The sequence below is a fragment of the Psammomys obesus genome, unplaced genomic scaffold (genome assembly GCF_907164565.1).
Source record: "Psammomys obesus unplaced genomic scaffold, mPsaObe1.curated_primary_1811, whole genome shotgun sequence".
Lineage (NCBI taxonomy): Eukaryota > Metazoa > Chordata > Mammalia > Rodentia > Muridae > Psammomys > Psammomys obesus.
In genome coordinates this window covers 27,903,137-27,917,369 of record NW_026596040.1, presented here as the reverse complement: position 1 = coordinate 27,917,369, position 14,233 = coordinate 27,903,137, and the positions used below count along the sequence as shown (strand labels likewise).

Here is a 14,233-nt window from a genome sequence, read left to right as displayed (position 1 = left end):
ATCTATCTATCTATCTATCTATCTATCTATCTATCTATCTATCTATCTATCTATCTATCTATCTATCTTTCTAGAAAATGCCCCACAGATCTGCCTACAGGCCAGTTTGACGGAGGCAATTCCCTAACTGATGTTCTCTCTTGGCAAATGATTCCAGCTTGTGTCAAGCTGGATAAAAGAATGACAAAGTAAACACAGGCAAACATGACATGTTGTGGGTCTCACAAAGACGGAACTGTTCAGAGAGTGAGGGTTACTCTAGTGTCCACTCAGTGGTCTGCTGCTGCCTTAAATGGAGTCTCTTGTTTTCTTGATACTAACTAGGAAGGTCCCCTAAACAGGCAGACTCAAATGATCAGAAGTCTGTAATCTTCAAGTTAAAGACTTAATAAACCAGTCCAACAGTACATGCTAATTTGTTATTCTTTTCCTGGAGACAGGATCTTACTATGTGGCTCTGGCTGGCTTGGAACTCTATATAGACCAGGCTGGCCTGGAACTCTTACATAGCCCTGGGTAGCCTGAAATTCTGTGTAAACCAGGCTGGTCTTGAGTTCACAGATGTCTGCCAGCCTCTGGTGGGAATAAAGGCATACCACACCACACACTGCCTAATTTTCTTTTGAAACTTGGTCTTGTTGAACTGTCCAGTTTGCAACTGCTGGGCTAAAGTGAGTCTCTGTGCCTCGGCCTCTTGCTTAGCTGAGCCTTCAGGTGCCTGTCATCTCACTGGCTGGGAGTCTCACTTCAAAGTGCATTTAAAACCCATTACCAATGGACTTTGTGTGTGTGTGTGTGTGTGTGTGTGTGTGTGTGTGTGTATCCAGGGTTTGCTTAACTATCTTCACAATCCCTCAGAACATTTTTACCATTAAAAATAGAGAACCATATACCCACTAAAGCTACTTAACACCAAGCTCACCTCAGCCCTATGTACGCTTAATCTATTTTGTCTCAATAGATGCAGCTGTCCTGGATATTTCATGTACGAGAAATTATACAGTATGTGGCCTTTTATGTCTGGCTTCACTGATGTAGAATAATGTGTTCAGGGCTCATCTGTGTTGTAGTATGCAAAGAGACGTCATCCTTTTATATAGCTATGATTACCTTTGCATCCTGTGGCCGGAAAACATTTTGTTTACACCTCCATCAGGGCATTTGGGTTGTTTCTGCATTTTGGTTGTTATGGGCTGGAAAATTTCACGTCAATGTACACTTTTAGTTCCCCTGGCTACATACACAGTAAGGGGGCTACTGGGCCTTATAATGACTACGATTAATTTTCTGTGGAACTTTTGTCAGAGAGAAAGCCTCAATTTAGAAAATGCCTCTATAAGATTGGGCTGCCTGCAAGCCCGTGGGGCATTTTCTTAATTAGGGATTAGTGGTGGAGGCCCAGTCCACTGTGGGTGGTGGCATTCCTTACCTGGTGGTGCTGAGTCTATAAGAAAGCAGGCTGAGCAAGCCAGTAAGAGCACCCCTCCATGGCCTCTGCATCAGCCCCTGCCTCCATGTTTCTGCTCTGTGTGAGTTCCTGTTCTGGCTTCCTTCAATAGTAATATTAATAGTGATATGGACGTGTTGCTACAGACTACTTGGAATTAAAGTTGGAGGAAAGGTGGACTATTTTCCTTCTTACATTTCAGCGTACTTCTACGTTTAATCACATATTTCACGTGATTAAAAGGCAAATGTAAACATATATTTGCTACCATTTGTAGCCAGTTGTGGACATGTGCCAGACTTTCTGCACAGCCCCTCCCCTAGTAGGAATCAATACCGAACCCAGTGGTGGTGCTGGGGAGTCACAGGGACCTCCTGGCTTACTTGCAGCGATTAAAGTCTGCAAATGTAAACATCCACAGTAGATGCAGCTCTAATAAAATCCTACTTTATTTTGTACCGTTTGTTTTAATAAGTCACCACCTTGCTTTGGCACTTGGTGTCAGCCAGGTTCCTTCTCTCTCATGCTTCTTGAAAACCAGTACTGCTTTTGAATCATGAACTGCAGCCAACAGAGGGACACCAGGCAGCACAGGTGGGGCGGAGGGTGGAGCCCCATCACCTGGGTCTGCACCTGGGTCTGTGTGACAAAGGCTCCATTTCTAAGGAATACTAAACAACACAGCTGTAAGCTATGAAAAAGACAATCTTTTGGTTTATTTTATTGTGTGTAATTCGAAGGTTCTAATATTTGGCGCCCTCACCATGAGAATCCAGCAGTGCAAAGCAAATGGCAATGAGCATTAGGAACTTGTTGATATGCTGGGGAAAGACTGAGCGACCACACTGTCCTGCCATCCTGCCTTTTATACAAAGAATGAATATCAAATGGTCTGACAAGCAATGGTCCACTGGAGTTCTTCATGCAAGGAAATCATTATTTTGAGACATTTAAAAACACTTTCTCTGCCGGGTGGTGGTGTTGCACGCCTTTAATCCCAGCACTCAGGAGGATCTCAAGGTGGAGTTCAAGGCCAGGCTCATCTATAGAATGAGTTCCAGGACAGGTAAGGCTACACATTGAACCTCTGTCTCAAAAACAAAACAAACAAAAACAAAAACAAACAAAACCACTTTCTACACAAAGTCCTTTGGGTAACCCACAGCAAGAATTTCTGTGGCCTGGGGTAATAGCTCAGAGGGCAAGGCCTTGTCTCGAAAACGTGAGGCTGGAGTTTTGGTCTTCGGAACTGCCAGAAAGCCTGCAGAGTAGTGTGCACATCTGTAATTCTGGTGACTGTGCTTGGAGATGGGAGAAGGAGTGGAAGCTCCTGGAATTGCCAGCTTGGCATACACAGTGGGGAAAGCAAAAGAGGCCTCACCTCAAGCGAGGTGGAGAGTAAGAATGGACACCCAAGACTGCCTTCTGACCACACGTGTCATGGCACAGGCATGCCCACACTTACACATATGATGGATGTGAACACACTTGGACATGCTGCATATATGCTCAAGCAAAGCTAAAAAATCAATCAATTAAAAATTCTTTTGTACACCATAAGGCAGATATTTCCAAACAATGATGGAAGAAATGAAGGACTGAGGGAGGGGAAGATGAGAGACTTTTGCTCAGGTTTCTATTCATTTGTATTATGTCCACCACTCTATCATCTTCCACAGAAAGAAGAGGAAAGAAAGAAAGAAAGAAAGAAAGAAAGAAAGAAAGAAAGAAAAGAAAAGGAAGAAAATGAACTGGTCACAAGTGGGGATAATTCTAGTTTTTCAGATCTAGAAAATAAATCTGAAAATAAATTCAACAATAGAGGTGAAAGGTATAGTTAAGAATAATCTATTTATACATCTTGGTGACAGTTATATTTTTGATGAATTCAAGGGTATAGTGTAACATATGTCTTAAATTCTATTTTCTTTTGTTATAAAATTACCTGCAAAAGACCAATTTTGAAATGGAAAGTCCACAAGTGCCAATAATTTCTAAGTTATTCTAAAAGTTTGGTATTCCCATACAGTTGATGTCAGTGTTAGAGAGGTGGATGAGGTTGGGAAAACTGCCGGCAGTTGAGGAGAGACAGATCTGGGACTGGAGGACAAGAATTACCTGGCCTTTCCCTCTGAGCATTCTTTCTTCTTTTTCTTTGATATTCTAAAAGTCTCCCCAAGACAGCTGTTGAAATGGATGTCCTCCTAAATGAGCTCATGTGTTGGTACAGAGCAGGGGAGCCCACGCTGGGTGGTGAAAGTTACATTAAGTGAAGTCTGATTTTTATAGAGATCTTCTAAAGACCCAATTTTCTCTCTCCTAAAATAGCCGTTTCCATGGTTACCTAATCACTTATTATGAGGCCTTAGAGGAAATGCTTTTAAGGGGGGGATAATTCAGTAGACTGTATTTAAATTTTCATAGCAGGAAACTAGGGAACTTGGGATAAAAGATAATCTCTGATAACTTGCAGCTTGCTTGGTGCTAAAAAGACATTTGTAGCCGAGTGGGGAGTTTCAGTTTCAGTGGTAACTGGTGATTCCCACGCTACCCCCTTCTCCAGGTACGCATGTCTTGTTACTGGAAGCAGTAGTTATGGCTCAGCGCCACAGAAGCAGCTACGCGTTCCAGTAACTGGCTAGAGGGGGCACATATGTGGTAGCCTGGGCTGCACATTGCCTATCTCTCCACTCCATCTGGAATTTTCTCTGCAAAGAAGAAGATGGAAGAGATGAAAATAGGAAGGTACTTAAGAGCAGCCAGCATACCTGCTTTCCCAGAGAAACCACCTACCCAGAGCCTTCCCCAACGTGCTGCGGATTCAAAACTAGCTCAAAGACAGTTTTGGAGAAATCCTACTTTTTCCTAGAAGTGTCCTGAGGAAGTTTCTACTCCTTGTGTGTCAAACTGCATAGAGCAGATCTTAGTAGTCTCCAAATATCTGCCTTACCCGTGTGCTATACTTCAGAGGTCCCTCCTTCTGTACCTGTATTCCTTTCCAGGCTGCTTCTGGGGCACAATAATGTCGGTTGGCTGACTATGAGGATGCAGGCCTTGCAAACGCACGTGCAGTCTCTACCATGTCATTATTAACTGCTGACTCATCAAGGACCAAAGGAGCAGACTGCAGTTCTGTTGTCACCAGGCCTGCGTGATGACTGCCCCCACACAGCCAGCCCCATGACATTGCGCTTATTTTCTGCTCTGCACTCTTCCATCCTCGCGTCATCTTTCCTTTCAAGCTGAACATGTATGTATGTGTATATATATATATGTGTGTGTGTGTGTGTGTGTGTGTGTGTGTGTGTGTGTGATGTGTATGTATAGAGCATTAATGTCACAGCTTTGAAGTAGAGGATTCCATGGTTTTAGTATATCCATAAGGTTGTATGACTAGCACACTAGCCAGTTCTGGAACATTCATCCTGATGGTTAGTCCTCATTGTCAACTTGACTGTACTCAGAATCACTTAGGAGATTCGTGAGGCACACTTCTGGGTGTTTCTAGAGAGAATAAACCAAGGGGGTGAAGATCCACCCTAAAAGCAGGTAGCACCTAACCCACAGGCTGAGGTCTGTGCAGAATAGAATGGAAAAAGGAGAAATCCAATAGAATATTGGTATTTCTCTCTGCTCCTGGCCTGACATGATGTGAATGAGCTGCTTCACTGTGCCCTACTGGCCATGATGACTGAACTCCCTGAAACCATGAGCCAAAACAAATTATTATTTTTTTCTTTAAGTTGCTTCTGTCAGGGATTTTTATCATAAAAACATGGAAGTAACCAACATACACATCATCCCTGAAAGAATCCACTCACCCTAATTTTCTCCTCCTCACCCCCACTTGCCTTTAAGGGCTTGCCATTCATGGACATTTTATATGTATGGACCATTTATTTGTGGCCCTTTGGGTTTGTCTTCCATCACTTAGCATGTCTTCCAGAACTGTCCATTTTCTACCTGTACCGCCTTTCTCGCCTGTGGCTGACTATATCCCATTGCAAGGACATGGCCCATCTATCTGTCGATGGGCACTTGGGTTGTGTCTGACTTTGTCTCTCATGGGTAAAGCTGCTACCAACACTTGTTTGTATGGATGTATGTTTGTAATTCTTTTTTTATATAAAATTTCATTTATTTGAGTGCTCTATCTCATTCCAGAAGAGAAGAGGGTATCAGATGCCAGCATAGACGGCTGTGAGCCACCATGTGGTTGCTGGGACTTGAACTCAGGACCTCTGGAAGAGCAGACAGTGCTCTTAACCCCTGAGCCATTCCTCCAGCCCCCTGTTTGTAATTCTTTTGGGCATGTATCTAAGAGTGAAGAGCTGGCTCTATAGGCTGAGCCTTTTGTGAAGTGCTAGAGTCTTATGATGTCACTTTTTTTTTCCTGGTACCGAAAGTTAAACTGAGAGCCTTTTGCATGCCAGGCAGCCATTGAACTAAAGCCAGAGCCCTCGTTATAGTTTTGTTTTGAGCTAGGTTTTCATTAAGCTGACCAAGCTGACCTCAAGATCACCGTATAGGTGAGAAAAGGCTTTGAACTTGCTATTTTATTTCAAACTCCTGAATATCTGGGATTGCCAGCTGGCACCAGTAGCCCTTGCTTCTTAGGTCTTAGTAGGCAATTCAGTCTCCTGAGGCCCTAGCAGAACTTCAGCGGCACCAAGGAACTCTTCCCCAAACAGTTCTGAGGATTATGCGTAGGCAGACGGCTCCTAAGTAAGCACCAGAGTTCAAAGTGCAGAGCTGCTGAGCAGCACAGTGCAGTGACTCAGTCACCGGAGAGGTTGGTCAGATTTTCTGGCAATTCAGATGAGGCAAAAAGGAAACCACGTCAAGATCCCGGGGGTCGGCAAGAGTAAGCCGAAGTGTGAGAGAATCTAGGGTGTGGTGTCGACTTGTGAAGGAGTCAGGGTCAGTGTCTCCAGTCAGTGGTACGCTGAATACGGAGCTCTTGCTTTGTCAACTCAGTTACAACCCCGTGCCACACGTGAAACTTCAATAGTCTCTGGACTGAGTATGCGATGGTGGTCTCTAAGACCGTATGGGGTGGAACAGATCTGTTTCCCAGTCCTCACGGCTGTTGGAATGCGGCACAGTGCAATCCCAAGCTTCTGTAGTGACGCCGCCACGAACCACACACTTGGCTGCTGGCCAGATGAAAGATCAGCAGGTCATGTGTGGCACGTCGTTCTTGATAGGGCAAGGAAATGACTGTGCAGCATTTACCATACCAAACCTTCTACGGCGATTTCAGAGTATGTTCCTCCTACGTGTGGGGAAAAAGTGGACGGTAAACCAGCATGCTGAGTTTTGACAGCAGCTGCCTCACATGCCTGGTGTCTACCTTGTCTCTTTACAAAAACAAAAAACAAAAAACAATTTTGTGTGTGTGTATATGTGTGTGTGCCATACATGTGTAGGTGCCTTCTGAGGCCAACAGAAGGCATTGGCTACCCTGGATCTGTAGTTACAGGTAGCTGTGGGCCACCTGGGTGCTGGGGACTGCAATCCTGTCCTCTGGAAGAGCAGGAAGCACTCTTGACCTCTGAGCCATCTTCCAGTCCCTACTTTGTCTCTTGATTGCATCGTTTCTTGCCTTCTGTGCTTGACCTAATCTTGAGTTGTTTTATTCATCAAAGTCCTAGGAGCAGTAGATTAGTACACATTTACATGTGTCTGTATCTGTCTACCTGGTGGCCTGGGTAGGTTGTCGAGGAGCTGTGCAATCCAGGTCTGTATAAACGTGTATGCTCTATGGAGTTTGTATAGTAATGGAACTATGAAACGACATGCTTCTCAGAGATGTCCACGTCATCAGCAATATTTGACTCCGATACATATACAACTGGCAAAGGCTACCTTCCCACAGCAATGCCCAACTGAGAAATGGTTTCACGAATATGAACGGGACCCATTCCCCAGAGAAGGTTAAAACCTTATGAGTGGACAAATAGCATAGCACCATGGTCACACCCCTCAGGCAATGTGATGCATGTGCATCCTTTCTTTTAGGTAGCAACGGTGATGGGAGATAGAGCTTCCAGTTTTCTTACATTTACTTAGCAACTTAATACACTCTGGGTTCTCCATTCCCCAGTCCCAGAACTTGAGCATAGAAGTGAAACAAGATCACTGATAGGAGACAATGGTTTTGAGTCAATATGACTCTCACACATTAAAATTGATAAGGCGGTGATGGGAGGAGAGTTATGAAGAGTCAGCTTCACAAGTCTGCAGGAGAGTTAGGAAGAGTCAGCTTCACAAGGCTGCAGGGTGGCTTCTTGTGATTTGGAGGTTTGAGGTTATGAAAACTGGGCTTTATCCCTAACAAACCTGAAAGGGGCATCTCAGTTTGAGGTTGGGAACCTCATTTATGAGGTACTTTTTATTCATGGCTCTCCGTAGTTTGCAAGGATAGAAGTGAAAGAAAGCAGAAATCTCTTGTGGTGGTGTCTGTTACGGGGAAACCGATTCTAGGCTGCCTCAGTCTGCTTCTCTGGCCTCAGGGTATCAGTCACAGATTAGCTCAACGGTATGCCAGGTACTATTCTATGAGCTTTGAGTATCTAAATTATTTGTCCTATCACAGCTCTATGGGACCAGGTGCCACTGTTTTGTTTTGTTTTGTTTTCCCCCCCCCCAAGTCTCAGGCAGCAGGTGGTGGCAGAGCTGTTATCTCATCCGATTCTTGGTCTGCCCACTGCCAAACTCATGCCACTTTAAAAAAAGATTTATTTTTTGCACATTCCACTTGAAACTAAATTATTCACTCTTCATTCCACCAACACAAAAGAGAAGTTTTCACTTTTTGTTGTTGTTTAAGAAAAGAAATTCCTCATGTGACTATGATGGGTAACACTGTGTCTACAAGGATGGTGAAACATACTGCACGCCAACTTCCCGTGCAAACACGTGTGAATTTCATCGTCATTGTGACCTATGCTAGAGAGTCCAGCTGCTGCCATTTTCTGCTTTGGCATGTAGGTTAATAGATGTTATATAATGCTGGCAGACCTCAGAATCATGATCCCCTTGCCTCAACTTTGTAATAAGCATAAGGAGGGCCACGTGCTCTTAGTCAGGCCTTGGTCACACTTCTGAAAACAATTATTTTATTTTTTTCTCATACAACAAGAGCTTTATTGTGAGCTTGACTTTCACAGAGAAAGTTCCAGTGCACTTAGAATTAACTAATTACATCATGACATTATAGAGCTGTATTATTCCAAATCCCAGAGGTCATTTAAACAGGTTACTGATGTCATTGGTCATGAAATGGACAGAACAACAGTATGGTGGAACCTGGGTCCCAGGCTAGCATGCACCACTTGCTTCTGTATTGAAGGGAACAAAGGGGGTCTTAACACAGGGATTATTAATTCACATTTTTTTTTTTTTTTTACTTTGCAAGGAAACAGACAGCTGTTGTCCTAGTACTTGAGAGCCACCACTGAAGGCACTCACATCATACTCATTTATTCCAAAAGGCTCCAGAGAAGAAAGTTGAAGCCTCTCCACAAGGCAAACCACCTGTGAGTGAGATCCAACACTGGCCTGTACTTGATCTCGGACAATATGAAAACATCATTTTCCTGGAACATAAATTCATCCCAGAGGAGACAAAATAATAAGAAAAACCATCACTGACGCTCTGTACCCTGGCTACAGGACAGTTGCACGACCAGGAGTCCACTCTCACTTCTGTGTCATAATCAAAGAGTCTGCTTTCATTTTCACTCTCAGCCAATCATCAGAACACACTGAAGCCACTGCTGGTTCAAGTCCAGAAGCATCCCCAAAACAGCAGAGAAAGGAGAAAGAACCTGCCTGAGACCAGTGGAAACTTCATTATGCCAAACCCCAGTGTGCAGCAGGGAAACAATAGGAAACAGGCTTTATTTTATTTTAAACAAGGTATATGTGTGTGTGTATCGCTGTGCATGCGAGTGCAGATTCCTGAGGGGGTCAGTAGAGGGCACCAGCTCCCCTGGAGCTGAAGTTTTAGGCAGCTGTGAACTGCCATATGGATATTGGATATTGAACTCTCAGACACTGAACCATCTCTCCACTCCTATAAATTTGATATTAAAAGTTAATTTGGGGAGCCTTGCTTCAAAATTAAAATATAATAATGAATATTTACGTACATTATGATTCACAAATATGCCTTTAACAGTGCAGGAAGGAAAAAATGCTTAGAGCTGAAAACCATCAAGATAAAGTGAATGAAGCCTATTGTTTTTTTTCTGAGAAACAATGTTACCGAACACGCCTTTTTTAGTGAAACAATGTTACCAACGCACCATCTTCAGTGAAACAATGTTACTAAGCACACCTTGAGCAAAACAATGTTCCCAAACATACCTTTAGTGAAACGTTGCCAAACACAACTTCTTCGGTGAAACAATGTTACTAAGTACACCTTATTCAGTGAAACAATGTTACTGAACGCGCCTCCCTTAGAAAATCAACTTTGGGAACGAAAGCTACACTTGTTCCCTGCTTTAGGAAACCCCGGAGGGAGAGCACAGCCAAGAAAGCAATTACTCTTCAGGAGGCCTGGCCAGGGAAGCAACTTACTATTGTGCACAGTCGATCAGCTGGTACTCGTTGGATCTCTCAAAGCAGGCCTTCACCCCCTCATCGTCCCACAGCTTCTTCACATGATCAAAGAACTCCTAAGGTTGGAAAGGGTGAAAAGAAAACGCACGTCAGGACATTCTACAAATCAGAAAGCAAAAGGAAATGGCAAGACAGGAGTTGCGAGGAGGGCGAGGATTCTTTTAGTGTGGAAGTCCAAACTAAAAGACCCTGTACACTGTAAAAAACATCCGTACACTGTCGTGTGCACGGATGGTTCGGCATGACACAAAGCAGGCATCTGACAAGTTCAGCTCTCACTACTCATGCAAGCTACAGAACCTTCCTACTGTTCACAAAACTCCCCAGAACAAAACCTGTAAGTCAAAAATAAGTATTAGTCATTAATTATAAAACAAGAACACAATTGTAAGGTTCTTAGCATTCAGTACTTTTGAGAGCTAAGCAACTGCCCCAGCAATGGAAGACACAGAGAGTCTAAGGTTTGTCTTAGCAGCTGTCTTTTGGTGTTTCTATGTGAGGTAAGATCAGAATGGAAGGCTGGAGAGATGGCTCAAGATTTAAGAGTACTTGCTGTTCTTGCAAAGGACCCTACATTTGATTCTCAGCTTCCATATGGTACCTCACAAACCATCTGTAATTCTAGTCCAAGGGGATCCAATGCCCTCTTTGACCTCTTTAGGCACCACACACACACACACACACACACACACACACACACACTGTTCACATGAAGCAAAACACCCATACACATAAAAAATTAAAAACGGACAAACTGAAGTAGATGGATTAAATTGGTTCCTTAACATAAAAGAAATCTGCCATAGGGTCTCAGGGAGTCCAGCCTGGCCTCAAATTTATGATCTTCCTGCTTCAGCCTCAGTACTATTACTGAGCCTGCTGCTCAGTGATGGATAGCTTACTATGATGATTTTAGTTTTTATGTTTAAAGCAAACCATGGGTTAAATATGAACAGTGAGTTTCGGTTCACTGAAGAGCTGTAATGCTTACCCATTATGGCATCAGGGGCCTCTGAAAGAACTGCCCTTGTCACTAGCTCTGGGGCACTTAATTCCTCTCCAAGTGATAGACTTTATGTAAGATGGATGCGGCTGGATACTATATCCGTATAGTCTCCATTGGCAGTTTAAAAAGTGCCCAGGATGAGCCTAAACCTGGCTAATAAGCAGGATGAGTGGCAGGCCCTTTATCTGGTTTCTTGGTTTGGGAAAGGCCAGCACAAATTAAGGAGAAAAATGCCAACAGGTGCAGGCTTCTTGCCTATCTCTGGGCGGCTCTCTCAAACTTTTCTGGCCCATGTTAGAGCCAGGAGAGCTGCCCCCATAGTGGAGCAGGCTCTTGTGGTTGTCACTCACAGCACTAATCACAATAGAGACCACACACGGGTCAGACCCTGAACTAATTGGGATGAGGCTAGGGGCCAGATACAGCAAGAGAGCAGACCCTCAGGAGACCAAGCCACAGAAAGCCTGTCACAGGGATTGGATCCAGGGGAAGTGTAGAGGTGCCGTGGGGCCAAGCAGAACCCTTTGGCAGGTGGCAGCGGAGAGGTAGGCACTCAGATTGGAACTCATTGCTATCCTGTCCCTGACAGCAGGGCAGGTGCTTGCTGGGTGGGGCAGAAGTAGAAAGACAGGTCATGGAGTGCTTGCATCACCCAGGCCCACAGCTCTCAAGGTCCCTGTGGGATCCACTGGGCTCCCTCCTCCATCAACATCTATGTCCCAGCTCTCCAGCTCTGCTGGCGATTCCATTCAGAAATGGAAAGCCAAGGAGAGGTGTGAGTGTGTGACATTTATTTCTTATATATATTTTTTCATATTACTGAATGAGAAGCACCATCAGATCTTTGTATGTTTAAGCAATCAAAATGCATGAATACTTTGACTCTTTTCAAAGGGACTGAGTGGCATTATCTAAGGTAAACATTGTGCCACAGGTAAAGCTACTTTGCAAGACAATGTTCTGAAAAATTGAAAGCATGATTCTGGATTTTTTGCATGCAAATAAATGTATGTGTGGTAGGTGCGTGTGTGCGTGTGTGTGTGTGTGTGTGTGTGTGTGTAGCTCATATCTGCACATGTAGCCATCTGTGTGTTCATGATCATGCATGGAGACATTTGATGCCGACAATGGGAGCTTTCCTCGGTTGCTCTTGACCTTATGTGTTGAAGCAGGATCTCTCAAATGAACCCAGAGCTCACAGAGATGGAGACTCTAGCTAAGCAGCTTTCTCCATCTAGCAACACTGCCCCCTGCATTCTGAGTGTGACAGGGAAGCTGCCATGCCCACCTGGACTTCTTGTAGGTGGAGGGGATCTGAAGTCAGATCCCCACACATGCCCAGCAAGCACGTTATCCTGTGAGCCATCTCCCAAGGGACCATAATTTTAAGTAAAATTTAAAGCTTAAAAAAAAGTTAAATACCTAACCACTGCCCATTGTTCTGACAACCTTAGTCTTCCTCTTCCTGGTATATTAGAAAATAGCCTGAAATTCTCAGATAATGACCAGGGTTTTGTTTTGTTTTTCTTCTTCTTCTGCTATTGGGTTTTTCATAACTTTTTTTTTTAAAAAAAGAAAACAAATACACGACAAGAAACACAAGAGTTTCCCATATAATTTCTATGTTAACATATACAAATCACTTCTGAATTATACACACTCGGGACAGGTTTCCCATTTTGAAATGCAGATCAAAAGCGTCGCTCTAGTTTCTTGAGATGTGGGATGTGCAACTGGCCTTGCGCACTGCAGTGTGTGGCTGGCCAGCTCTTCCCAGGGGCAGCAGTCCCAGCCAGCCCTGCTCCCTGGGCTTGTGAAACTTGTCACCGGGCTGTGAGAAAATATTACTCCTTAGGTTTACTGCATGATATAGTTTAATATATGTGTGCTCTATCTGCATGTACATCTGCATGCCAGAAGAGGGCATCAGATTCCAGTATAGATGGCTGTGAGCCACCATGTGGCTGCTGGGAATTGAACTCAGGACCTCTGGAAGAGCAGGCAGAGCTCTTATCTGTTGATCCGTCTCCCTAGCCCATGATAGTCTTTCAAAGATGACATACAGATAATACCTCTAGTGTTAGTGTCAGGGACTCCCTTGCAAAAAAAGGTTATTTATGTCTATTTTGTATTTTTAATCTTATAGACCCTGACTTGATGACAATAATGATTCTCCCTCTTCTTCTTGAGACAAGATCTCATGTAGCCCAGGGTAGCCTTGAATTTGCTACATGACAGGGGCTGACCTGGAACTTGCGCTTCTCAGTCTTGCCTCCAACCCTAAGTGCTGGAATTACAGTGCTGGAATTAAGTGCTGGAATTACATCAGGCCTGGTTTGTGCAGTGCTGAAGACTGGAGGCAAGGCTTCATGCATGCTGGGAAAGCCTTCTGCCAACTGAGCTACATCTTCCAACCCTTCTAGGTGATGTATAAAATCAGCATCATGTAAGAACTATGTAAATAGTTGCTACACTGTATCCTTAGGGAGTAAGGACAGGAAAAAGTTTGTGGATGTTTAGAACTATTGAAGATTTACCCTCAAATATTTATGATTAATTGGTTGACTTCTCAGATCTAGAAACTACCAACTGTAAGTCTAAAATTCTACTTAGGAACAGCTTTCAGAAACCGTGCTAGGATAAACCCCAACCTGAGTTCAGTGGTCTCGACACCTTGCCTTCACTAGCATGAAGTATGCCTACCAAAGACTACCCAGTAAAAGCAGGTCATATCCCACACTCACGAGATGCCCTTTGTGCTCCAGGCAACACGCTGGGTGTCTTTTCTGTGTCTCAAATAATCCATGAAATAGGTGATTTGGTTTCATATTCTGGATGCTAGAGTGAGAGCCATTGAGTACACTCAGTCTCTTCACATTGACCTGACTGGAAAATGGCCAAGCGTGGGCTCAAAGCATGCTCAGAGTCCACCTCACTTGTTTCTCTCTGGCCCACGGGAGCTCCTTGGGCCCAGGAGAGCAGTGAGGTCATGGGAGAGAGCAAGTACACCCTTGTCTTATTTTTGCCTGTAGGACTTAGCCTGCTAACTACCCCCACATCATTTGAGAACAACTTTTGGGCTATATTTGATAAACTTCACCCTTCTCGACCATCATGCCACCACCAACAGTCAGGTAGGAACATACCAT

At 44.0% G+C, this 14,233-nt stretch overlaps 1 protein-coding gene across 2 annotated transcripts in view; it reads right to left on the bottom strand.

The window, feature by feature from the left end:
* The window catches only part of Gnal (G protein subunit alpha L), a 127,870-nt gene that overhangs the window by 27,502 nt on the left and 86,135 nt on the right, over positions 1–14,233 (bottom strand). For both annotated transcript variants that reach the window (XM_055622478.1, XM_055622477.1), the window contains one exon: positions 10,037–10,134. In XM_055622478.1, coding sequence (XP_055478453.1) covers positions 10,037–10,134 — 98 coding nt within the window. The remainder of the gene's footprint in view (positions 1–10,036; positions 10,135–14,233) is intronic.